This window comes from Sardina pilchardus, chromosome 11 (genome assembly GCF_963854185.1).
Source record: "Sardina pilchardus chromosome 11, fSarPil1.1, whole genome shotgun sequence".
Classification (NCBI taxonomy): domain Eukaryota; kingdom Metazoa; phylum Chordata; class Actinopteri; order Clupeiformes; family Clupeidae; genus Sardina; species Sardina pilchardus.
In genome coordinates this window covers 4,368,391-4,392,720 of record NC_085004.1, presented here as the reverse complement: position 1 = coordinate 4,392,720, position 24,330 = coordinate 4,368,391, and the positions used below count along the sequence as shown (strand labels likewise).

The window sequence follows — 24,330 nt, the reverse complement described above, 5'->3', positions numbered from 1 at the left end:
ACGACGCTGACGTTGATGATAGATGTATTAGCAGCCGGCGACAGCAGACAGACAGCAGCAACAGGTCCGGTCCGGTCGAGACGTCACTTCGAAATGCAGCAACCCCGGTGTTCGGCTACAGCTGAACTGACGACGGGTCAAACGGCACCAGTGTAACAGAGGTCGTCTCTCCCCTCCCTCGATCACTCTGCGTTGTGTGTTAATGGACGGACGCCACAACCAACTGGAACTTTTGTTGCTTTAATTTTTATTGCTCTGAGATGTCGGAAAAGAAAGCATAAATCAGGCATGGAGCGAGCAAGGCGCATCACAGCTCCTCTGCCTCAGGATAGTTGAAATAGAGGCGCACGACAAACAATTACAGTCGCACAGTTTACAGTGTACAGTTTACATCACAAAATGTTTTCAACAATAATACAATACATGGCATACCTGAGATGTCGGAAAAGAAAGCATAAATCAGGCATGGAGCGAGCAAGGCGCATCACAGCTCCTGCCAACCAGATCAGGTAAACCACTCGTTAAAACACCACATGTCTCAGCTAGCAGCACGCTAACCAGCCTAATACACCTGCAGCCCGCTAACCGGCTGCAGCGAAAGAAACATTTAAACGTCATATTTAAAGTGTGCACGGTCGGAACACATGAAAATGCATGTCATCTCGTGTCTCATGTATAGTGCACAAGACATTATGCTAGTTATCACACTAGATGCATGACAAAAAGAAATCATAAAACAGAAGACAAAGCACACTTCAATAAGACACATACCTCTGCCTCAGGATAGTTGAAATAGAGGCAGAGGAGGGGGGCTACATGGAACCTTAAAGGGGTCTCCAGCGCGGGAACCAACTTCTGCCACACCCAAGCCACACCCAAGCCACACCCCCCTACTACCTACTGTACCCCAGAGGCGTGGGAAAACTACAAACCTGCGCAGAATATGCAGGGGAAAGTGGGGAAATTCAGAGAAGCATAACCAACCCTGCTACACTCCATCGTTACTCGTTACTGGTGGTTACTGACTGATGCATTAGATAGATCAGGGGTGTCCAAACTACGGCCCGCGGGCCAACTGCGGCCCGCCACGTATTTTATTCGGCCCACCGAGCATGTATTAGTTTATTATAGATATGGTCCCGCCACACTTATCATTGGCTGTTCACTATTTTTTTCTAGCAACGACGTTGTGGTTAACATTACTGCAAACTGCTTTACACTCTTCTTAGAGAACATTTACAATGTCAATATCAAAACAGCATGTTACATAGAGATGATACTCTTTGAAATCTCTATTGAAGCAAATCTAATGGCCCACTGGTCAATTTCCAAAACCCAATGTGGCCCTTGAGCCAGAAAGTTTGGACACCCCTGAGATAGATAGATAGATAGATAGATAGATATATAGATGGCTACAGACGATCAATGATTCTGTATACCTATTATTGTATTAAAAGTGAGTTATATCGGTCATAACACCCCTACAAATGACATTGGGAAACCCATACAGTTATATTTATTCACCTTGTTTAACTACTACCAAATGTTTATAGCCTAGTCTAGGGCCTAGGCTATGGCCCCCGTGTGTCTGCCAAGGGGCCTGCACAACGATTGTGCTGATACCTTTTGCACCCATCTCGTTCGCAAATCAGCTAATTACACAATACTTCTACTTTTACTTTCAGTACTTGAGTAGTATTTAAAAAAAAAACTACTTGCAATACTTAAGTACAAAACATGTGTAATACTTTAGTACTTCCACTTAAGTACGGTTTTTAAAGAGCACTTCTACTTCTAAGTCACTTTTTTGATAGAGCACTTGTACTTCTACTCAAGTCTGGATCTCTAGTACTTTATACATCACTGACTCTTCAACATCAGGCAAAATAGATCCATTGAAAATAGTCTACATTCGACGAGCCCGTTATGCTTTTTCCCCCACTATAGAGCACAAACATAATTGTAGCAGCTAATTAAACATTTATAGATTGAAATGGAAAAGCTTCCAGGTCTACGTAGGTTACCCTATCTACTGTATCTCACTTTCCCTCCAGACCAATAAGCGACGTAAAAGAGCACATAAGCCTACATTACCGCTATCGCAGATAGGGGGCATCCCACGAAGAAGTTCTACTCTCAAGGAAGTGATGCCCCTGGAAGGTAATGCTTTTTAAATTACGTGTGGACTTTTTGTTTGGTTTTTACTACTTTCAATTATGCCAGGGTTATAAACAGAACTGAATAGATTGTAGGCTAGCTAAACACCTATTGCCGAGTACCGATCCTATTGCATTAAAATGCTGTTAACTGAGAGGTCGAGGCGAGACTGGTTATTGCAAAACTACAGTGGTGCCTCCTGTCAGTCCAGGTTGAGCTGGCTATATTTTGGATTGCTTAGTTTTGACTCAGTTTAACCAGCTACCTACCAAATGTCAGGCCACTGTCTTGATTTAGTGATCTGTGATATATTGTTGTTTTGCAGAACAATGTGACACGATAGCCTAAACCAAATTGGTATTGCTGTCCGTTTACAACTCATGCATTCTTAATTTCTGCAGATAGCCTACTGTAGGTGAAAAGTGACAGATGAGCTATTCTGTTTGTAAGAGCCCAGTTTCTTTCTTTTATTCTCACAAGACTATGGAAACTACACAGACTGAGACATTCCTTATCACTGGAGGAGGAGGATATTTTGGCTTTCGGTAAGTAGGCCTATAGTCTACTGAAGCGAAATACAGCTTTTTCTCCTGTCCGTTTGTCCCTTAATGTAATCGCAAAGTATTCTCTATATGCTCCTCACTGTCTCCTTTCATAATGGTCTATTTAATAGCCAACAAAGACCACAAGAGGGAGCCAAATTACCGGTTTTAAATCATCAAGAGGAATAGTTCTGTTTTTAAAAAACATAATGGTAGAATGATTAATAGCGAGTAACAGCCAGTAGCCTGTAATCAACAACCATTTAAGACAGTCCGTCATCTAACAGCTGGGCTACACGGGGTCCGCAATTGAAGCGCTCTGTACAAATATTTTTAGGAGACTTTTTTTCTCGATCATAGCCTGTCAGGTGCAGCCAGTTTCATTGATTAGTGGAAGCTCCGCGCACGAAACGCTTCAGTTACGTACCTGGCGTAGCCTGACTGTAAGACACAACTTGATTGTGTAACTGTGTGCTTATGACCCGTGCATTTTGTTTTTTTTCCACAGTCTTGCATGCAAACTTTACAATGAGGGAGGCAAAGTTGTTCTGTTCGATGTGCAGCCTCCAGGCCAGGATTTACCAGAGGGCATGGTGTTCCACCAGGGAGACATTCGCGATTATAACCAGGTGCTGAAGGTAGTCTGTGGAGTAGATTGTGTATTTCACCTTGCCTCTTATGGTATGTCAGGGAGAGAACAGTTAAATCGACAACTGATTGAGCAGGTGAATGTGAAAGGCACTGAGAATGTCCTCAAAGCCTGTATAGAGTGCAGTGTTCCCAGACTAGTGTACACTAGCACCTTTAATGTGGTCTTTGGTGGCCAAGTCATCGAGGGAGGGGATGAAACTCTTCCGTACCTGCCTCTCCACCTCCATCCCGATCATTATTCTAGGACTAAATCCCTTGCAGAGATGGAGGTTCTCAAAGCCAATGGCACTGCGCTAACAAATGGCTTGGGTGTGATAAGAACCTGTGCCCTGCGCCCAGCTGGGATATATGGCCCCGGAGAACAGAGACACCTGCCAAGAATTGTGGGCTACATTGAGAGTGGCATCTTCCGGTTTGTGTATGGCGATCCTAGCAGCCTGGTGGAATTTGTTCATGTTGATAACCTGGTGTCAGCACATGAATTGGCAGCCAAGGCCTTGACAAAAGGGCAGGGATACTGCGCCGCTGGACAGCCCTACTTCATATCTGATGGCAAGCCTGTAAACAATTTTGAGTTCTTTAGACCTTTAGTGGAAGGTTTGGGGTATACGTTTCCTAAAGTGCGTTTGCCTGTGTCTCTGATATATTTCTTTGCATTCCTCACTGAGATGGTTCATCACCTAGTGGGTCCCATCTACAACTTTCAGCCTTTGCTCACTCGTACAGAAGTCTATAAGACTGGCGTGACCCATTATTTCCGAATGGAGAAGTCCAAGAGAGAGCTGGGGTATGAGCCTCAAGAGTATAACATGGAGGAAGTTGTGAACTGGTTCAAAAGTAAAGGCCATGGCAAAAAACAAAGAGCTTCCTCAACAAAACGGTTCATCTTGGATGTGTTAATCATAGTTGCCTTTGTAGCTGTGATACTCTCATACCTTCCTGTTGTGGGACAGTGAGTTTTACATTTGACAAAAACCAAGAAGTTTTTGTCCCAGGCACAGCAAAGCATCCATGCATGCAAACTCATTCTACATAGTGTACAACTTAAATAGACTGGGAGTATTTCTATTTTGCTGTTTCCAAGACATTTGTTCTCCTTGGATAAACTGTAAAGATCTGTTATGGGGCATGACATTTTCTGACAAATTTCAAAACCTTGAACAAAATGTATAGCTACCTCTTTTTAATCTGGTGATTTCTCCATCAGCTCAAATGTTTACATGTTTTAAGGTGTTTATGGTATTATTAAACATCACTAACACTTAAAGAATAAACATTTTAATTTCTTCCACATTCTTTTTTTGTATCATTTTATCATTCAGCATTCTTAATAGCCTTTAGTGTAATATTGGATATTGATTTGATATTGATTATTTTGGATAAAATAATTGAGAATCAAATGAAAGCAAAATGGCTACATTTCGATCTGCGAGCAAGATTATCTGGATTTTTTTTTTGTGGTCAATATTATGTGCGTAGGACCGCAGTGTTTGGAAAGGGGTGATGATGGTTCATCTAGGCCTTTATGTACAGGTTTAAATTCAGAGATGTGCCTGTTTTGTGAAACAATAACTGTATGTCTATCAATAAAAATAACTTACAGAAATTGTCTGAAGACCGTGTTTGTCCATAAGAAAATATTCTACAGTGCAAAGGATGAAATTTGATATATGTGGTGTAAATAGCCTTCCTGGAATATTGCATTTGCAATTTAACACTTGAGGACTGTACTGATGTTACAATGTTTCAGTTGCGCACCTTTCAAAAAGCAAATATGTGTTTATGTAGACTCAGTTTTATTCATATATGGAAAGTTCTGCATGCAATAGGCCATGCTTTTTCTTTTAGCCGAGGGCAATGGAACCAGGTGAGAATCGTTCGATGTTTTTCAGAGCCCAGCAGATGAATGCGGAGACATACCCTCTCGGGCAGACTTTTTCAAAACTCGGCACCCCCTTGCTGAGTTGGTCGCAGTCATTGTTTCGCTCCAGCATTAACCACATTCCAGAGAGACGCAGTGCACCCTGTGTACTTCCTCGCATTCCTTCTACAGAAACGAGTCCCGTGCGCTTAATTTAATACGGAGATGTTTTGCCTCGGTTTGCCTGAACATCTGTTGAGTTGCCCGGGAATTCTTAGCACAAGTATTTTGCTTGACTTGGGATTTTACAACAACAATGTTTGGAAAAACAAGCAAAATCAACGGAAGAAAATTCCTCCGCGGAGCGCGCCATTGACTGTAAAGACCTTTCAACTTAACAAAAACTGAAATTGACAAACGTCTCCTGTTGTTCAAACTTTGTTTAACGGGTGTATCGCCGTATCTTCGAAGGCGGGGGACATGCATTCTAAGGAGATTGCAGACAAGACTTGTAGTTTTTGTGAAACAGCGGTAATGGCTACACTGAGCCAGCGTTTTGTTGTGATTTCCATGTGAAATGCATTTTCTGCCATCTCTTACTCGGTAGTTGGCTGGCCGATTAGTGTACTCGCTCTCTGTCTCTGAACTTGTTATCCTCTCGACAGCAAACCATGGATCACTATGAGGATGATTTGGGACATAGAGCTAGTAAATTAATGGAGGATCTATCGTTGTACGAACCGTATCAAGATGGAATTTTTACTTCAAGAGAGGGAATGGCAATCAATCCTGATTTGGATTTTCCGACTCCAGTGATAACTGAACAGAAAAGTAAGCGAATGAATGGTAGCTCGGTGCCTCACCAACAGCTTCACTCTGTGGAAAATTACATGTCAGGGAATAAAGTGTATAACGCGGCTCCTGTGCGCTCTGTGAACGGTAATCGAAACGTGCCTTTGGATTTTTGTACCCCTCAAAGAGATGCTGGATACATTGAAGATGGCTATTGCACCAAATCAGAAGTTGCGCTCCCGTGCTACAGTGGAGGAGCGTCAGAGCGACACAGGAGATACTCCTTGGAGGTACAGGGACACAGGTACAGCACCGGCTGCGCGTATGATGGTGTTGTGTTGAATAAGCAAGTGCCATTATCGGGTAGTAGAAGCAATAGTGTCTGTGTTGGCACTAACCACGACGGCAGGTACAATGCAACCAGCCCACGGTCCAGTTTAGCCTCGTCTTTGTCCTCTCAGGAGCAAAGTAAACATTCAAGCCCGAGATCGAGTGTCAGCAGTCCTCGGACAAGTTTAGTGGTACCTGGACAGGACAAGTATACTAGTCCCCGATCAAGTCTGGTGCACTGTGATGGGTCGAGTGCGCTTAGCCCCCGGTCTAGCTATGCAAGCACAGCCAGCGACACAAGTAAACATTCCAGCCCGAGGGCCAGTCTGAACAGCTATGACTGTGGTAGTAAACCAAGTAGCAACCGCACTAGTGGTATTAGTATGGGGTATGATCAGAGACATATTAGCCCGAGGTCGAGCACGGCAAGCCAATACAGCACCACAAGTCCTCGGTCTAGTTATTCTGACTCTAGATATATGCCCCCAACTAACCACGACCTGGAGGCTGCAGTGGTGCACGGCATGCCTGTAGCCAGCCCTCGCTCGAGCATCTGCAGCCAGGAAGGAAATGTAAGACCTGGCGTAGCGGCTAACTGCGTCGTGAGCCCTCGCTCCAGCATCTCCAGTCACAGCTCGAGAAGTTCCCGCAGCTCAAGGGGATCTATGAGCACGTACCCAGAACTTCAGCTTCCCTCGCCAAGGTCTTCAATGCTGGGACCTGGTTTACAGGAGGACGCGTTGATTGAGGACTTTGGGGACACGAATGGCCTCCAAAACCGAGTGCATCTTCAAACATTCCCAGTAATTCAAGAGCCACAACAACAGTCCCAACAGCTGTCAACGCAGCTTGGAATTAACACTGATGTGAGCACTGGCCAACCAACATCTTTTAATTACAGCATAACCTCTAAAAGTCAACCTGCAGGACAAAGGTTTAAGTTGCCTTACCAGGTCACCCCATGTCGGGACAGTGGACCAAGTCAAGCCGAGAGGCGGCTTGAGGCGCTCACCTTGGAGCTGGAAAAGGAACTAGAGATGCACATGAAAAAAGAATATTTTGGTAAGTGTTTCACCTGCTCATTTGGTTCTGATCTGATGATACTACTCAATATCAGTTTGCTAATGTTCTATGAATTTACGAAATGGGGATTTGTAAAGGAGCCATGATGAGTGTGATATTATCCATCCCTTCCCTGTTCTATGAATTCTTAAAAGGATCTTGTGATTGATGAAAGCCATTTCTGTCAAGCCGCGCTTTCTCATTGAGTCCTGAACAGGTATATCAAGTGGTATATGGGGAACATGCTTAAAGTGCAGTTGTCTTTCACCTACATATTTACTTTAGATCACTTTTAGGCCTATACACTCCTATTGTCTTTCACGGGACTGTTCCTTTAAACAAAGAACATATGTGACTTAATAAGTTAGCCATGGACTGTATTTTCCATGCAGGATAGTCTTTTCGTGTGTGTATTTTCCATGCAGGATAGTCTTCTCGTGTGCAGCAAGGTGATAATTCGGCAGTCTCAGCCCCAGGGGAACTGGAGCATCAACTGAGTTATGTGGCCTGTTGTGGCTGTGGAGCTGGCTGATCAGTGATTGGTGGTAGGAGGCCCCGGGCCACCACAATCCAATCATCATTCATTTGGTGGTTCTTGGCTCGCTGAGGAGAGTCCATGGCCGCTGCCAGTGTGTTGTGTTGTGTTGTGTTGTGTTGTGTTGTGGGAAGACCCAAGTGATGTTTGGGAAGTGCTATCCAACACACCCCACCCACACCAAGCTGAGCTTTGCTCCACTAAAAGAACAAGCCTGGAAACCTGATTTCCTTATTTTTGATTAGTCAAACAGGTCTTTAGAAGATGCCATCTGAAGACAGCCCTGGCATTCTTTCCCCAATACCCATAATGAAATTCATGTTATGCTGCGAATAGAACAAATCAAGATTCAATTATTGGAAATGTAGGCTACAACATGGGGTCAGTATGCAGCATTATTCAAACAACACACCATCAGCATCTCTTTAAAAGTCAAACTGGATGTGAAGGCAGATCACATTATATGGGTTGTTGTGCATTGTTGGTAAGGTAGGCCGGACACAACAAGACTGCACAATTTGGGTAGTACTGTACACTGCAAATGATTATTATAGCCTAGTTGACTCTGTAGACTAGACACACTTTCTGATTGCTTAATTGGTCTAAAGCATTAAGTCAACAGCCAGAAATGGAACCAGTGAGAGAGTTGCACAGACCCAAATTGTCTCACTGTTGGGTGGCATATTCAGAGGCTCCCATGCACAGCATTTGTACCCTGTAGGTGTTCTCATCAAATCCTGATGTTGGGGAAAAAGTTCTGGTACTCAAACTACATAGCCGTACACAATAACATGAGAAAACACGACATGTCTATTTCTGTATGAACTTTAAAAAAAAAAAAAAAAAACACACACACAAAAAAACCAATATGCTTAAAAATAAGCTCACGATTCACTGAATGTTATTGAAACCTGCTATAATTGATTTTTCACCACTGCATTTAAGCCTGCAGCCTCATAGCACGGTGGGACATCGGGGCACAATGGCTGCTTGTGTGAAGCGTAACTCATGTCAGTGTGTGTGCAGGCTTTTCTCAGTGTAACTAAATGCCACTGCTTTAGTATTGTCATCTTATTTAGCTCCTTTTGCCACCATAACAAATAGCATGTGTACTCTGAAATGCTAACACCAACTGCCCTTGTAGAAGATAAGAGTTCCCTTTTGCAGGGAAATACTAATTTCTGTTTTGGCAGTGCTAACGTTTACACAGCACTGAGTGGAGCTGAATGGGGCCTTCTGTTCTGTCGTACCAGATTCCCCTGAGTGATTCAGTCGTTTTGCTTGCTGAAAATGGCCATTGGAGTTGACCTCTGGAAGTTTTTTTGTCTCCGCAGCCTGCATTGCGTCCTAAGCGCTCGAGTCCTTTTCGTCTCTTCTGTATGGGTCAACCAGCTCTTACGCGGCAGATTTTTAGGGGGAAACTTGAAATCATTCTGCACAGGACTGAGCTGGGAGACTTTGGTCCCTCCAATCTCCTCCTTGTATAGGTGGAGACAAACAGTAATGTGTGCCCTGAGAGCTGAGAGCTGTGGGTGCAGAGGAGGCTCTTTCATGGAGCAGGTGAGGCCAGTGAAGGCAGACAGAAAGTCCTCACATTGGGGTCTGAGCGAGCCTGCTCGTGTTTCCCTGGCAACGGCGGAGAAATCGATCGGCCGGGCCATTGAGATTTCCTGCAGTCATACCGGGTGCTCCTCCCGTTGAGGTCCCTGTGTGGCCTCTGTTTGTTGTGGCGGGCTAGCGGGCTGTGAATCAACAGCTGGGGCAGGGTGGAGGTGGTGCCAAGCTCGGAGTCGGGAGCGGGAGCGGGGGACCCTCCCCGGCAGCACCCCCTCCTTCTGAGGCCCTTCATCACTCAGCCAGTAGGGAGGCCGCCAGCACCAGACACTTGGCACACCATCTTGGCTCCCGGGCCAGACATGGCCAGTGGGGGTCAAGCCTGATCACCTGCTCAGAATGATAATGATTGGAGTCATGCACATGCACATGGTGGTGACAGACATGTTTGCAAAAATGACTGAGATTATGCTGGCCATCTTTCTTTCGCATACATACACACTGTGGGGTCAATTTATTAATGTGTGCTTCCGCGTTTGGTTGATTTTAATTCAAGCAATGACTGCAGGGCTCTAAGAAATATTGTGTACGAGGCTCCTCGGAGAATCTATTCCTTCACACTTCAAGAGAACTGTCTAAGCACTTTTGGGAATTTTCTTCCCTGTTCACAATTGAATGTGGGCATTGGAAGCAAGCTTTTTTCTTGCTGCTTTATCCTCCCTCATCAAATTGGACACTGTATCCACTGGGGATTACAAAAGAAAGTTTCCAGCTCTGCACTCTCCCCTCTGTGATGTAAATACTGACCACATCCGTGCTGTAGGGCCCTGCAGGGCCTGCATAGAGGTTTTGGAAATCGTCAGAAGATGCTTGGAACATGTTTCCCCAGCCAGCAGTGTTATAGCAGTGTTATTGTCTTCCCTCTGCTGATTTGGCCGCAAGTGTTCACTCTTAGGGCAAAGCCCTCAACTTGCGCACATTGCATGTCCTAATACTGGGTTGGACTGTTTTCAGTGAAGATAACTACCAAGTCCAGAATAATGGAATGATAAGGTTGTAGGTGAGAGACTTCATGCTTTCTGTATGTTGCATATGTGTAACTACACAAAGGTGTTGTGGAACAGCTGTTGAGATAGCAAATCAGTGTTTTATTGTTCACAAATCTCTGCTTCAGAGGGTTAGTGCATGTAATTCCAAATGAACAAAGACCTTACTATTGTTGTCTAACGCTTAATGACACAATCTTCCCTAATTAGGAGGTGTCCTTGACTTGGAGAACGTTGAGAAAAAAAACTCTCATGTTCCCACTCTCCTTACTGCAAGATACTACTGTACCATAAGCTTTAAGGTGTGTGGAGCCCAGAGTCAATCTACCGGGTGCTACTTCCTGACCTTCAGTACTCTGTGCGTGCACATGCTGAGCTGAGATAGTTTCATATCAAGGTCAGAGCATTTGCTATCAAGGCACTGAGACCATGTTGCACAGTCCTTTGAGCCAGAGAAGAAAGAGCTCTTTCATCGCAAAGGGTGGCGAAGCAGTGCCAGTGAGTGCCAGGTGGGTCTTCCTTGATGAAGCGGATGTGGGACTGTGGCACTCCTTGCCAGGCTGAGTTATGCCAGCATGCCACTTGCGTTGCCGCTCAGAGGAATGTTGTTGCACCATCATAAATCCAGCGCAACTGTTCCATGGGCATATGCCCTGTTCTTGACCCATAAAACCACTGTTGGAAAGCTTCAAAGGCTCAGTCTGAAGAAGACTTTGTGTAAATGGTGTAGCCTTTAATCAGCGGCCAGATTGAATACTACAGTACATAGCACACATTTTAGTTCAAATCAGTTATACTATAAGGAATTTGTGAAGTTAACTCAAATTATAGAATAGATGCTTACTTATGGTACAGGTAGATATTAAATGAAAGCCTTGTTATATCAAAACAGTAAAAATAGATGTTGTTTACACTATACAGTGACCTAATAATTAACAATTACCTGTTTACTGGTTGTTTTCTGAGAGGTGAATCATGTGGTGCCTGTTCAAAGGTATGAGGCAGTATAGTTTTGGTCTGTAACAGATTTTGTCTGTTCTGCTATTTCCATCTTATTGTCTTCAACAGGCACCATCCAGCACCTAAAACTGGAGCTCACACTTGAGTTCACATGCTTTCATGAGACACACACCTAGCTGGATCAGTTTAACTCCAATGCAGCCCATGCATATCTCATTGATTAGTCCAAGCACAACCCAGGTTGTCTAGCAGCCTCTGTTTTTGTATGAGTCATGCTCTAAAGGGATTTCTGTTCTGTTAGTTCACTAGTTAGGTCGTTTACATGGACTATGGTGGAGCTACTACATAAGCTTTAAAAAGGCTCCCGCTTCATATTTGTCCTTGCCCTACACTATTGAAGATTGTTTATCTTATGTATAGAGTATGGAGGCCATTAATAAGCCACTTTGCTCAAAGACATGTTAATAATTAAGGTTTAAATGCCTTGAGTATGGTCCCTATTATCTAGTGATTAGTTATTGAATTTAGAACGTCATGATCAGGGTAGATTTCTTTGTGTTGCACTTGCTGTGTCTAAGCGTTTGCACAAGATCATGGTTACTATTTGTCATCACTGACACTGACTTCAGAGACAGTAATGTGTCTGTAATGTTTAAAGAGGATATGCCAATATTTGAGTTTGCTCCAGTTGAACTTGTCCATCCAAACCCTGAAGGCAAGAGGGACATTATAGTTTGCTCAGTGAGGAATTTGAGATTGGTGAACTTTAGTTAAAGCATAGTATTATCCAGCAGTTGGAGATAAAGAAAACAACGCAACTCTAGTGCTTCAAGTTCAGTGTGGGACACTCCTTTGTTGTGTTTTTAAAAGTTGCGATCTAAGATAGAGCTTATGATTATGGCCTTTCCTCCTCAATTTAATGTCATCTCAGAGGGTGTGGGGGGGGGCTTCGGCCAGCCCCCTTTCGGGATGTTGTGTCCGGTGGGTGTGGTGACCCCGGGCTCACCCCACCCAGGCTTTGACCCTGCACTCGTTGTGGAATGTGACCCCAGGGGAGGCCATCTTGTGCGTGAGAGCATGGCCATCAGTCGATCTGCTGACTCACACTTCAGTAAGGCGGCGGGCGCATCCTGAGTCCAGCGAGCGAAGCCCGTCTGCTGCTGAACACTCGTCTAGCAGCCAGAGAACAAAGGAAAGCCCGCTGCTGCAGGAACTCTGTTTACTGTGTCTCACCAGAGTTTTCAAAATGTTTGAGACTGTTGCTGACATCTTCTGTAATTAGACCAAATGAAAAATGGTCAATGAGGCTTTTTCGGGGAAAGTCTACTGTCATGCTTGCTTGTTTGAAGTTTTTTTTTTGCTTGTATATTTTTATCCGTTTCCACAGCCTAGCAACTCTGAACATCATTAAATATTCCTCACTGTTGCTATGGTTATTGAAGGCTGCTGCTTAGTGTGTCTGATCCTCTGTCTGTACCTCTCTAGGTATCTGCATCAAATGTGGGAAGGGGGTGTACGGAGCCAGCCAGGCCTGCCAGGCCATGGGCAACCTCTACCACACCAACTGCTTCACCTGCTGCTCTTGTGGTAAGTGCCATGAACACACTCAGTAGCTCCGTCGTCGAGAAGGGACACCGGAGTCCAGCCAAGATGGCCGTTCGTTCGCGGTCCTCTAATGGGCGCAGTGTGTGAGTTTGAATGGGCCCAGGGATGAGCATGACGGGCAGCATGCCTTTCGGTCCCCACAGACATCCTGGCTTTTCTCTATCTCGCTCTGTCTGCCGAGAACAAGGAGAAATGTTCACTTTTGGAGTGTCAGGTTCCCGGGTTCCTTCGTTGCTTTTATCGTTGCCTCCTCTCTGTCTCCCTCCCTCTCTCTTGTGTGTGTGTGTGTGTGTGTGTGTGTGTGTGTTCGGAGGGAGGGAGACACAGAGGGGGGATGTATGAGAGTTGGCTTCAGGGCTGGCCTGTCACCTGACTCCTGAGCTGCTCTCCTGTTTCAAGTGTAAACAAGAGAGAGTGGATGGGCAGAGCGCACACATAGCTCGCCTTCATTCATTTGCGCTGTCGTACATGGATACTGTTTCCTGTGGCTTTACAGGAAATGCATATGATTAACATGTAATTGTAGACATATGATTGTAAATTTAGTGTATTCACCAAAGAAAAGAGGGCAGAAAAGAGAGTCTAATCCCATATTCCTTTTTTTGATGCCTTGTTGGTTCGCTTTGTGGAGAGATGAGTCGAGCACAAGTGACAGGATGTTCAGCGGAAGGGTGATGACATTTCAGTGTCCTCTCAGCCTCTCTTGTGGCAGGCTAGTCATTTAGAAACTCGGTGAAATATTGATGCTCATAAAGTGGAAGCATTCTCTTTAAAAAAAAAAAACGTTGTTGGCTTTTTACCCACGGCTCAGAGTGGTGGGGGTGGAATACAAATTCAAATCCAGGAGGAAATAGAAATGGAAACCTTAGTTTAATGAATTGTCGGATTAAGATTCCATTTCAACCTTTTACCAACTCCATATATTAAAGGCTGTGCCTGTTTCTCTGTTGGACGCAGTGCAGATGAACGGCCATCATGTGGGCCCCTGTCCCTAATGGCTTCTCGCCTCCTTTAGGCCCTCTCAGGAGTGTTTGTCTCCAGCGTAAACTCTCCCATGTATCATTTGGGTCCTTCTGAATGAGATTTACAAGCTCCTAAGTTCAGTGTTTGGTTTTGCTCACACAGCGAGGTTTACATTCAAAGTGCCCGCAGCTGTCATAACACATGTCCTGATTGATGTGGGCCGTGCTGCGCGCCGTGTCTTCTCGTTAGTGCCCAGATTGTGCCAGGGCAGGGCATGCTTGAATGAGGCCGTGTGCATTGAGCTGGGCCACGCAGAGCAGAGCACTCCCCAACAGCTCTCTGGGCTCACCGGTAGCCTGGGGCTTTGTTTAACCATGCATAATTGAGCCCTCCTCTTGGCTTACTACCATGGTTGCACCCTTTTTTTCACAAAATGGCCAGGAATGCAAACTACACCCCCCCTCTCCTCCTCCTCCTTTTTTTTACTCCAGCAGGCCTTCCCATGAGGGCTTCAATCAGTCACAAATTGTACCAGGGCAGCTTATCAGGCACAGCAGCTCCGAACGCTGAGTAAATGGCACACGCACACACACACAGACACACACACACAGACACACACACACACACACACACACACACACACACACACACACACACACACACACACACACACACACACAAGAACACTCGTTACGCGCTTACATACACATGTAAAAAAAACCAGCCACCCACCCCCCCCCCCCCCCCCAGACTACACATACAAATGCAGACTGGCTCGCACTCACCAACACAAACTCCTTTCATACGCCAGCTATGAGTAACAAGATGTCTGCCCTTTTGTCCACCACCCCCCCCCCCCCCCCCCAAGTCTAGCTTTGTGGAGGCTGTTTTTTAGAGGTGAATCACACATTCACCAGCTCTCATTTCTGTTTTCTCACATGTGCGGCTTTTGTCAGAGACACCATGGCGATTCAATTGTTTGTGCCTCTGTTGTAGTGGCAGCGCTTAACGACGTGTGTCCACACACACAGACACACACAGGCGTACACACATGCGTGCACTGCACATGTACGCTCTTCTCTGGCCGTTGCCAAAAGGCTTGCGTTTCTACACCTAGTAAATGATGCTGCCCCTTGAAGCGCTCATAGCACCTGGCACGGGCTCCCTGTGAACGCCGTGAAAACATTTCTACCCGACACACACGTGAGGAGTGAAGCCAGAAAATAGCCCAGATCTGTTTGGATCACCACCAAGAATACAAAGAGCAATTTGCCGTTCAAAGACTTAAATGGAGCCGCGGCCCTGAGTATTTCCTCTGCCTCACAAGAAAGGACAAGTATCCTGTCCACAGCAGTCTTTGAGCCACATGCAGAGAGGCAGGGCCTTATTGTAATGGCCTGTTTACTGATATTCTCAAAGTGGAGTTGGGTTACAAATGGGATAGAGATTATGCTGCCAGGAGCTTTTGTGTCTGTTGCTATGTATAACCATGCTTAAAAACACGGAGGAAACAGCAGCACGCTCCTGGAGGTGTCTCTGGGCTGACGTGTGTGTGCAGACAGCCAGGAGTGTGTGGAAGTGTCTCAGCTCTGCTGAGTTGGAGTGCTGTTCTGGGAGCAGTGAGGCTGCAGCTTGGGTGCGTCGTCTCTGTCGTTCCTCTTCTCCCCTCGTTTGCGCCGCCCTCCCACGGGTCTGAGCGCTGGCCATCATGGCTGGACTGGCGTCGCGTCGGTCTCGGTCTCGGTCTCGGTCTCGGTCTCGGTCTCGGTCTCGGTCTCGGTCTCGGTCTCGGTCTCGGTGAGCGGAGGTACCGACTGCAGCGGTGGTAGCAGCAGGCCCACACATGTCTGCATGGAGAGCCCACGCACAGCCCAGTGAGTCACCGCCTCCAGCCGCCTCCACATGGAGCTGCAGACCCCACTCTCTCCCCTCGCCCCCCCCCACCCACCACATGGAGCTGCAGACCCCACTCTCTCCCCTCGCCCCCCCCCACCCACCACATGGAGCTGCAGACCCCACTCTCTCCCCTCGCCCCCCCCCACCCACCACCGCCTCCACATGGAGCTGCAGACCCCACTCTCTCCCCCCCCCACCCCCCCCGCCTCCAGCCGCCTCCACATGGAGCTGCAGACCCCACTCTCTCCCCTCGCCCCCCCCCACCCCCCCCCACATGGAGCTGCAGACCCCACTCTCTCCCCCCCCCACCCCCCCCGCCTCCAGCCGCCTCCACATGGAGCTGCAGACCCCACTCTCTCCCCCCCCACCCCCCCCGCCTCCAGCCACCTCCACATGGAGCTGCAGACCCCACTCTCTCCCCTCGCCCCCCCCCACCCCCCCCCACATGGAGCTGCAGACCCCACTCTCTCCCCTCGCCCCCCCCCACCCACCACATGGAGCTGCAGACCCCACTCTCTCCCCTCGCCCCCCCCCCACCCACCACATGGAGCTGCAGACCCCACTCTCTCCCCTCGCCCCCCCCCACCCACCACATGGAGCTGCAGACCCCACTCTCTCCCCTCGCCCCCCCCCACCCCCCCCCACATGGAGCTGCAGACCCCACTCTCTCCCCTCGCCCCCCCCCACCCACCACATGGAGCTGCAGACCCCACTCTCTCCCCTCGCCCCCCCCCCCCCCCACCCACCACATGGAGCTGCAGACCCCACTCTCTCCCCTCGCCCCCCCCCCACCCACCACATGGAGCTGCAGACCCCACTCTCTCCCCTCGCCCCCCCCCCACCCCCCCCCCCACATGGAGCTGCAGACCCCACTCTCTCCCCTCGCCCCCCCCCCCCCCCCCCCCCACGCTCTCTCCTCTCTACATCTCTCTTTGTCTTTGTGGTCCTCCCCCCTTCTCTGTCTTTCTCTCATTCTCTCTCTCTCTCTCTCTCTCTCTCTCTCTTTCTCCCTCCCTCTCTACCCCCCCCCCCCCCCCCCCTCCCACACACACACACCTCCCCGTTCCCACCACAGCGGTGCCCATCCCAGCTCAACCCAACCCACCTGCAGGTGATAAAGGGGCGCTTGTTCTCGGTGGAGAGGGCGGAGGGTAAGGTGGGGTGGGGTGGGCTGGAGAGGTAGGGCCAGGGTAGACAGGAAGGGAGGAGAGTCCAGAGACCTGGAAGGAGACCCCCCACCCCTTCTCCAGTTGGAGAGAGCTACATAATGTGTGGAGCTTGTTATGCCCTGAGTGAACAAAGAGAGGTGGGGGGAGAGGGAGGGAGGCGATTTGATTTGTCCTATATTGATATGAATGTCAAGACAACAGGAGTTGATGTTGATGGAGGCTGAAAGGTGAGGTTGCATAACAGCTCAAGGCTGTGATCATGGCCTTGTCTAGTGTTTGCATAACCACATTTAAAAATAAACACACATTCCAGTTCACTTCAAGGGGAATGGCAGCTATAACAGTATGTGTCCCTTACAAGCTGCCAGGTGCATTGATCAGGTATGGTCCCCTTGATTCAAATGTGCGTCTGATGTTCAGTAGATGAAATGTGATATCTGTATCATTAATGAAGCTAATTATCCAGCCCACATCAAAGCTGGATAACACGTTTTGAGAGTGTCTGCTTCTATCTGGCTGCTGCCTGTCTAGGCTTCCACGCCACTGAGAGCCCTTGCTAATGGCTTTTACAGCTATAGGGGAAAAAAGCACAAAAGCTGTAGGCGTAGGAGGCGGATATTAAAAAAAAGACCCATGAGATCTCAGTGCGTGGTGGCCTTTCCCAGCGACAGCTCCAGGCCTCCGTAATGTGTTTGGGCTGCGGCTGATTTGATCTCTGTGACGGCCCAGAGACCGTGACTCGTCTGAGAGCAATCAGCTGGCTCCTCGGCCGCCGCCGCCGCAGGGCCCAGAGCAGCGCAGAGCCGAGCGGCGCGGCCAGCACACATTGGCTCCTTTGTCGGCGAGGATGACGGACTCCCACCCCACCCACCTCACCTCACCTGGCGCACAGTGCGCTCTGTGTACAGGTGATTAGCAGATTAGCTTTCCTCCTGCCTGCGAGGGCCGAGCTACTGCGGCGTGATAACGCAACACCTGTGGAGGGCCGCTGTTGTTTGTCCATTGATATTGTTAGAGGTCGTCCGTGGGACTGTGTGTTGTAGGCACACCGTGAGACATTGCTCGTGGAGTTGTTAGCACGCTGGTGGTATTCACCAGCAAGCTGCCACATTTGACAATGACTGACATGTTTGTCAGTGCGTAAGGGAGCCACGCTTGCCCAATTGAAAGGGATTCCTCCAGTGGTCAGGTCATAGATCTGAGCATGGAAGTGTGTGTAGAGCATTTTGAGGATGAGTCTAGTTGCTGACTCTGTGAGTGATAAAGAACGTCTCTGCTGAAACAGACCTGTGATACGAAACGCCAGAGTTAGCTGCTGCGCCCATCTACGAGCAAAACAAGGCAAGTAGCTCAAGCGTACGGTCCCCGTGTGTGATACGAAACGCCAGAGTTAGCTGCTGCGCCCATCTACGAGCAAAACAAGGCAAGTAGCTCAAGCGTACGGTCCCCGTGTGTGATACGAAACGCCAGAGTTAGCTGCTGCGCCCATCTACGAGCAAAACAAGGCAAGTAGCTCAAGCGTACGGTCCCCGTGTGTGATACGAAACGCCAAAGTTAGCTGCTGCGCCCATCTACGAGCAAAACAAGGCACGTAGCTCAAGCGTACGGTCCCCGTGTGTGATACGAAACGCCAGAGTTAGCTGCTGCGCCCATCTACGAGCAAAACAAGGCAAGTAGCTCAAGCGTACGGTCCCCGTGTGTGATACGAAACGCCAGAGTTAGCTGCTGCGCCCATCTACGAGCAAAACAAGGCAAGTAGCTCAAGCGTACGGTCCCCGTGTGTGATACGAAACGCCAGAGTTAGCTGCTGCGCCCATCTACGAGCAAAACAAGGCAAGTAGCTCAAGCGTACGGTCCCCGTGTGTGATACGAAACGCCAGAGTTAGCTGCTGCGCCCATCTATGAGCAAAACAAGGCAAGTAGCTCAAGCGTCCGGTCCCCGTGTGTAGAGGCGCCCCCTGTGCTTACAGGTCTGTGGGGTAGCAGGCCGAGGACACCCGGCTCTGTCTGTGGTCAGACTCGCTCCCCTTACAAAGGCTGGGGCAAAGGAGCCCGAGAGAGTGCTGGACTCTCCTCCCCCTCTCTCCCCCTCACTGTGGGGAGGGGACACAGTGTGTGTGTGTGTGTGTGTGTGTGTGTGTATGGGGGGTGGGGGGGTGAATGGGACCAGCCAGTGACCTCAGGCAGAAAGAATGTCCCCGTTTGCTCAGGCCTCTCTTTCTTTCTTTTTCTCTCCCGCCCTCTACCTCTACCCCTGTGTTCTGTCTCTTTCTTCTGCTCTGTCTATCCCTGCTTCTCGTCCCTGCTGGGTATACCCGCCCAACGCAAGCTGGTCAACTTCGTCCACAACTGTTTAGAAAAAAAAACAAACAGAAGAAGCAGGAATGCTCACCCAAGTGGCACTTTATCGAGAAAGACAAAGTCGTCATCTCTAATCTTTGCACGCTGAGCAACACTTCAGCAATAGCTTCTCATGTGGTGGCGCGTTAATGATTTCTCCCACCTCACCTTCTGTGTGAAGAGAATCATTCATTGTCAAAGCTATTTTGGTGTTCGCTTCTCCGCCTGCCACCTCGGTGGCTTCTGACTCTTTGTGTGAATGTCGCAAGAGTATAAATTTGGGCACTTAAAGAGCGTGGGGGGGCGGGTGGTGTGTTGGGTGTGGGGCATTGCTTTCCCATGCTGAAACCCCCATAAACTGGATGGCAGCTCCGGACAGCAATTAAAGCGGACTAATCCTTCCCGATTCATGAGGTCTGTCCGTGTGCTCTGCCTGCCAGGCTGGGTGAAGTCATCGCGCTGCCAAGGAAGATTCGGCTCCCGTTTAACCCATTTGAATGGGCACGCATGAAATAAAAGCTTGCATGGGGTTGCAAAGGCCAAAACATGTGGGGAGGCATAGGAACGGAGAGGGGGAAGGGAAGGGAAGGGAAGGGAAGGGAAGGGAAGGGAGGGGGCAGGGAGGGGGGGTCTGTGTTCATCTCTTCTCATCTCACTCTGTCCCAGCTTCTTCCTCCCCTCACCAGCTAGCTGGCATTCAGACTGGGCCTGATGATGATTCACTTCAAAGGCCCTCATGGGCAGCTAAGGGGCTGTGGTATGCTTACACTGCAAGGTCACGGTCCGACATGGTCAGTCATGATAAAGATGAAATACCACAGAAATTCCAGCATGTGAAAGAAAAAAAAAAAAAAAAGAAAAGAAAAATCCGGCTTTACGGGAAAGACTGCCAGGACCTGGGTGGAGGCAGCAGATTGTTCCTGTCGTGTTTTTGATAAGATGTAAAGGGGGCAGTGAGGGGTGGGGGGGGGTGGTGTTGGGCCCAGATGGTGAGGAGTCAGAGCCGAGTCTGCTGACGGGCCTCTGAGTGGGAGCTCCACACAATGGGCCCTAGCTGGGGGGGGTGTGTGCTGCCCGGATGGGCCGGAATTGTTGGAGCTCTTTTGCTTTTTCTGCCCTGAGCCCGGCCACTGTGCTGTAGGGAGGCAGATGTGGGCCTCCCTGGGTCCCCAGCTCCCTGGGTCTCCTCCATGGGTCCCCAGCTCCCTGGGTCTCCTCCATGGGTCTCCCTGGGTCTCCTCCATGGGTCTCCCTGGGTCTCCTCCATGGGTCTCCTCCATGGGTCTCCCTGGGTCTCATCCATGGGTCTCCCTGGGTCTCCTCCATGGGTCCCCAGCTCCCTGGGTCTCCTCCATGGGTCTCCCTGGGTCTCCTCCATGGGTCCCCAGCTCCCTGGGTGTCCCTGGGTCTCCAGTGTGCTCCCCTGGCTCTTGTCTGAGTCTCCTCCACTGCATATGGACATGTGGGTCCTTTGTTGTGAATGTGCGGCTTTTGTTGACTATCAGCAGACCTGAATACCTAGAGCTTAATGTGGGATTCTTTCTGGGTCTTGGTCACGACACAGAGGTGTCTCTGTCACTCTCCTGGTATTGTATTCCTGTTTTACACATCAAGACAAAAAATACCTGTGGTATTGGCATGGTAACCAGAGCTAATGTTGAGGTTTCTTCATGTTTGTCTGTTTGTCATTGCAGGGAGAAGACTAAGGGGGAAAGCCTTCTACAATGTCAACGGGAAGGTCTACTGTGAGGAGGACTTTTTGGTAAGTGTGTGTGTGTGTGTGTGTGTGTGTGAGACATGCTAAGTACAGGTTGTGACCAGTAACGTTTTCTACTGGTGTTCACTACTTTGTGTGGAGAGGAAAAGGGGGGATGTCCTGCAGATTGTTCAACTCTCCAGAGGGAGCAGATGCCGTGGCCTTTTAAAGCTGATCACCAACCCCCCAGTTGCCACTAATTTGCCCTCACGTCCCTAAGGGTCACGCGTCCCCAGGAGCCCCCTGAACACTAATTACTGGCCGAGCGGAGTGCCTGGGCCGGCCTACTGCAGGTCTCACTCTTCTGACCTCCCAGCCCACACTTCTGCCAGAGAGAGAGACATGCTGGGGTCATTTAGCCCCGGCTACATACCCAACCTCCACATCACAAAACCACAGAGAGAGACATGCTGGGGTGATTTAGCCCCGGCTACACACCCAACCTCCACATCACAAAAAGCACACGTACATTTGTGGAGAAGTGTAGTGGTGCTCTTTATGAAGGCTCATTATCAGTTATTAACTGAAAAACAAAACAAATCCAGAGATGAGACAGAGATGAGCCTCTGGCTCCTCATAACTGATAACAAGATTTGGCGTAATCTAAAAAGATTGGTATAATTTGGATGCGATGCTAGATTGCCTTTAAATTGAATTAGGGTACTCCCATCGAATATCCTTCATCGTATACTGAACATGATGAAGCTTCATCCTCCTCCTCCTCCTCCTCCTCCTCCTCCTCGAGTGACCAGTGCTGTCCTAGCAGCACCAGGGGTCCAGCAGATGGTAGCATCTTCAGAGGCAGAAGGGTTTCCTGCTATTGACCAGATCTCCTCCCTTCTCCACCTGCTCTGCCTGCCCCACCTCACCCCCCAGACACGGCCCCCATCCAGGTCACGACCTCTGGGGCCAGATGGCAGCCTGGTGGGCATAGCTGTGGAGCTGTCATCCCAACGGCCTTCTGTCTGCCTTGTCTCTCGGCTCTGTGTGCCATTGTAGCGCTGCTCATGTTTTCCAATGCTGGAGAGCAATGCAGCTGTATCAGCTGGAATGTGGAATGAAAAGGGGCTCTCAGTCAGGGATACTGTAGCAGCACAGTGGCATGTGCAGTGGCTGGCGTGGGCGGTGAATCCTACTCTATATTCAGAGCGCTTCTTAGAAGATGAACTCTTGTCACAAAATGAAAATCCACGACTTGAGGTGATTAACTACCCCAGCTGTCGATTCAGAGCTCCAGCCTCAGAGATTGGCCTCACCTGGCCTGCCATTTGAAGTGGCGCGCGTTTGAAACGAGCTGATGAAAGCAGAGAGGGCAGCACTGATGGGGATGAGAGCATCCGGACGGCAGGAGACGGAGAGAGAGAGGGGGGGGGTCGGCGCTAACTCACTCAGCCCCCCCTGCCCACTCAGCTTAATGTGCAGAAACAGAAGCTGTGCTCCGGAAACCAAGAGGAAGAGGAAGAGGAAGACTGTGAGAGAGAACAAGAGAAAAGGGGTGAAGCCAGAGAGGGTTAAAGCGGAGCGAGAGGCGCAAACGTTCCATCATTTCCGCGTTCTGTCTTCACAAGGGGGAGGGGGGCTAAATCCCCCTTTAAGCAGACCTGCTAACATTCGAAATGCACTGCTTGTGTGGGTTGCCGATCTGACAGAGATCGATATCCCACTATGACGTCTTTGCAACACGCCCCTTTAAGCAGACCGGAACTGTTCGAATTTTGCTTCCATAGAGATGCATTACGTTGCTCTATCTTGTCAATAATTAAGGATCTCTGGTGAAGCCGCTGCTGTAGGAGGACTGTGGGAGGAGAAGCGTGGCTCCTGGGGCCTGTGCTCAGAGGGGATCACACCAGAGAAGGAGCTGTCTGGTCCGGGCACAACAGTAGCACAAATAGAGTGGTTGGCCTGGGAGAGATATTCTGCATGCATCCTCCTGCACAAGATGTCTTTACTAACAGAGGCTTCTCTCCTTTGCAGTACTCTGGCTTCCAACAGACAGCAGAGAAATGCTTTGTGTGTGGTCACCTCATCATGGAGATGGTAAGAATGATAGTGACACTAATTAAAATAAAATGCTTGTCCACACTGCCCACGAGAACGATAACAGTAAAATCTACAGCTTTAAGTATCACTCTAGCTAATGATCACTCTAGCTAATGGTCAACAGTGTCTACACCACATACTGTAACAACAATGACATGAATGATATCATTGGGGATCGCTCTCAGAGCAATTATGTAAGCGATAGAAATTCTTATAGCCTATCAGAATCCAATTTCACACCATAATGATCATGAAGAATATTCCTGACTTTCCTTCTAGTTGGTCAGTGTGGACTTTCATATTGTCATAGTTACAGTTGTCTTCATTGTTATTGTTAGCAGTGGACAGGACAAGCTTATACTCCTTATGTTCTCTCTCTCTCTCTCTCTCTCACACACACACACACACACACACACACACACACACAAACACACAAACACACACACACACATCCATTCTTTATTCTTTTTTTTCTTCATTCGTTGGCAGATCTTGCAGGCACTGGGCAAGTCCTACCACCCCGGCTGTTTCCGCTGTGTGGTCTGCAAAGAGGGCCTGGATGGTGTGCCATTCACAGTGGACGTAGAGAATAACATCTACTGCGTGAAGGACTACCACACGTAAGGCTGGCCACGGCTCAACAGGCCCTCTCGCTTGTTTTCAGTGCACCACATTCTTCAGCCATTTTCCAAAAGGAGCTTTTTTCCCCCCAGTAGATTTACTCTGGCCTCCAGAGTCCACTAAATATTCCGATCATCCTCACTGTTTATAGAGACAGCTAAAACATGAGCGCTGTGCTACACGCTGATAATCAAAGAGTAACCGACGCGGTTTTGACATGTGTGTTTTTTTTCCCCCACAGGGTTTTTGCACCCAAATGTGCCTCCTGTAATCAGCCCATCCTGCCTGCTGAGGTAACGATCTGTTTAAGGGCCGTTCACACCAAGAACGATAACGATAACCATAACGATAACGATAACGATAACGATAACGATAACGATAACTACAACCATAACGATAAAAGCGCCCACACTGGCCAACGATAAGAAAAGTCTCTCCTCATGTTAATGA

At 48.6% G+C, this 24,330-nt stretch overlaps 2 protein-coding genes across 3 annotated transcripts in view; both read left to right on the top strand.

The window, feature by feature from the left end:
• The first annotated feature begins 2,089 nt into the window (after window positions 1-2,089).
• sdr42e1 (short chain dehydrogenase/reductase family 42E, member 1) lies at window positions 2,090-4,956 on the top strand. 2 transcript variants are annotated; one of them, XM_062549774.1, is made up of 3 exons: window positions 2,090-2,160; window positions 2,638-2,702; window positions 3,208-4,956. In XM_062549774.1, exons 2-3 carry the CDS (start codon window positions 2,641-2,643, stop codon window positions 4,304-4,306), a joined length of 1,161 nt encoding a protein of 386 aa, XP_062405758.1. In that variant the 5' UTR covers window positions 2,090-2,160; window positions 2,638-2,640; the 3' UTR covers window positions 4,307-4,956. The 2 variants fall into 2 exon arrangements, with proteins under 2 accessions (XP_062405758.1, XP_062405757.1); XM_062549773.1 differs by having other exon boundaries at window positions 2,117-2,160; window positions 2,559-2,702.
• A 384-nt stretch (window positions 4,957-5,340) lies between these two features.
• wtip (WT1 interacting protein) overlaps window positions 5,341-24,330 on the top strand; it is a 23,528-nt gene continuing 4,538 nt past the window's right edge. The window contains exons 1-6 of the mRNA XM_062548977.1: window positions 5,341-7,395; window positions 12,976-13,077; window positions 21,158-21,225; window positions 23,194-23,256; window positions 23,749-23,879; window positions 24,122-24,173. Of these exons, the coding sequence (XP_062404961.1) occupies window positions 5,883-7,395; window positions 12,976-13,077; window positions 21,158-21,225; window positions 23,194-23,256; window positions 23,749-23,879; window positions 24,122-24,173 (1,929 nt within the window). The 5' untranslated portion in view covers window positions 5,341-5,882. The remainder of the gene's footprint in view (window positions 7,396-12,975; window positions 13,078-21,157; window positions 21,226-23,193; window positions 23,257-23,748; window positions 23,880-24,121; window positions 24,174-24,330) is intronic.

What these genes read in the sequence shown, in the direction of transcription:
- sdr42e1 (XM_062549773.1), top strand. Translation starts at nt 2,587, where the DNA reads ATGAGCTATTCTGTTTGTAAGAGCCCAGTTTCTTTCTTTTATTCTCAC. An exon ending in GGAGGATATTTTGGCTTTCG is followed by an intron (nt 2,703 to 3,207) that starts GTAAGTAGGCCT and finishes TTTTTTCCACAG; the next exon opens with TCTTGCATGCAAACTTTACA.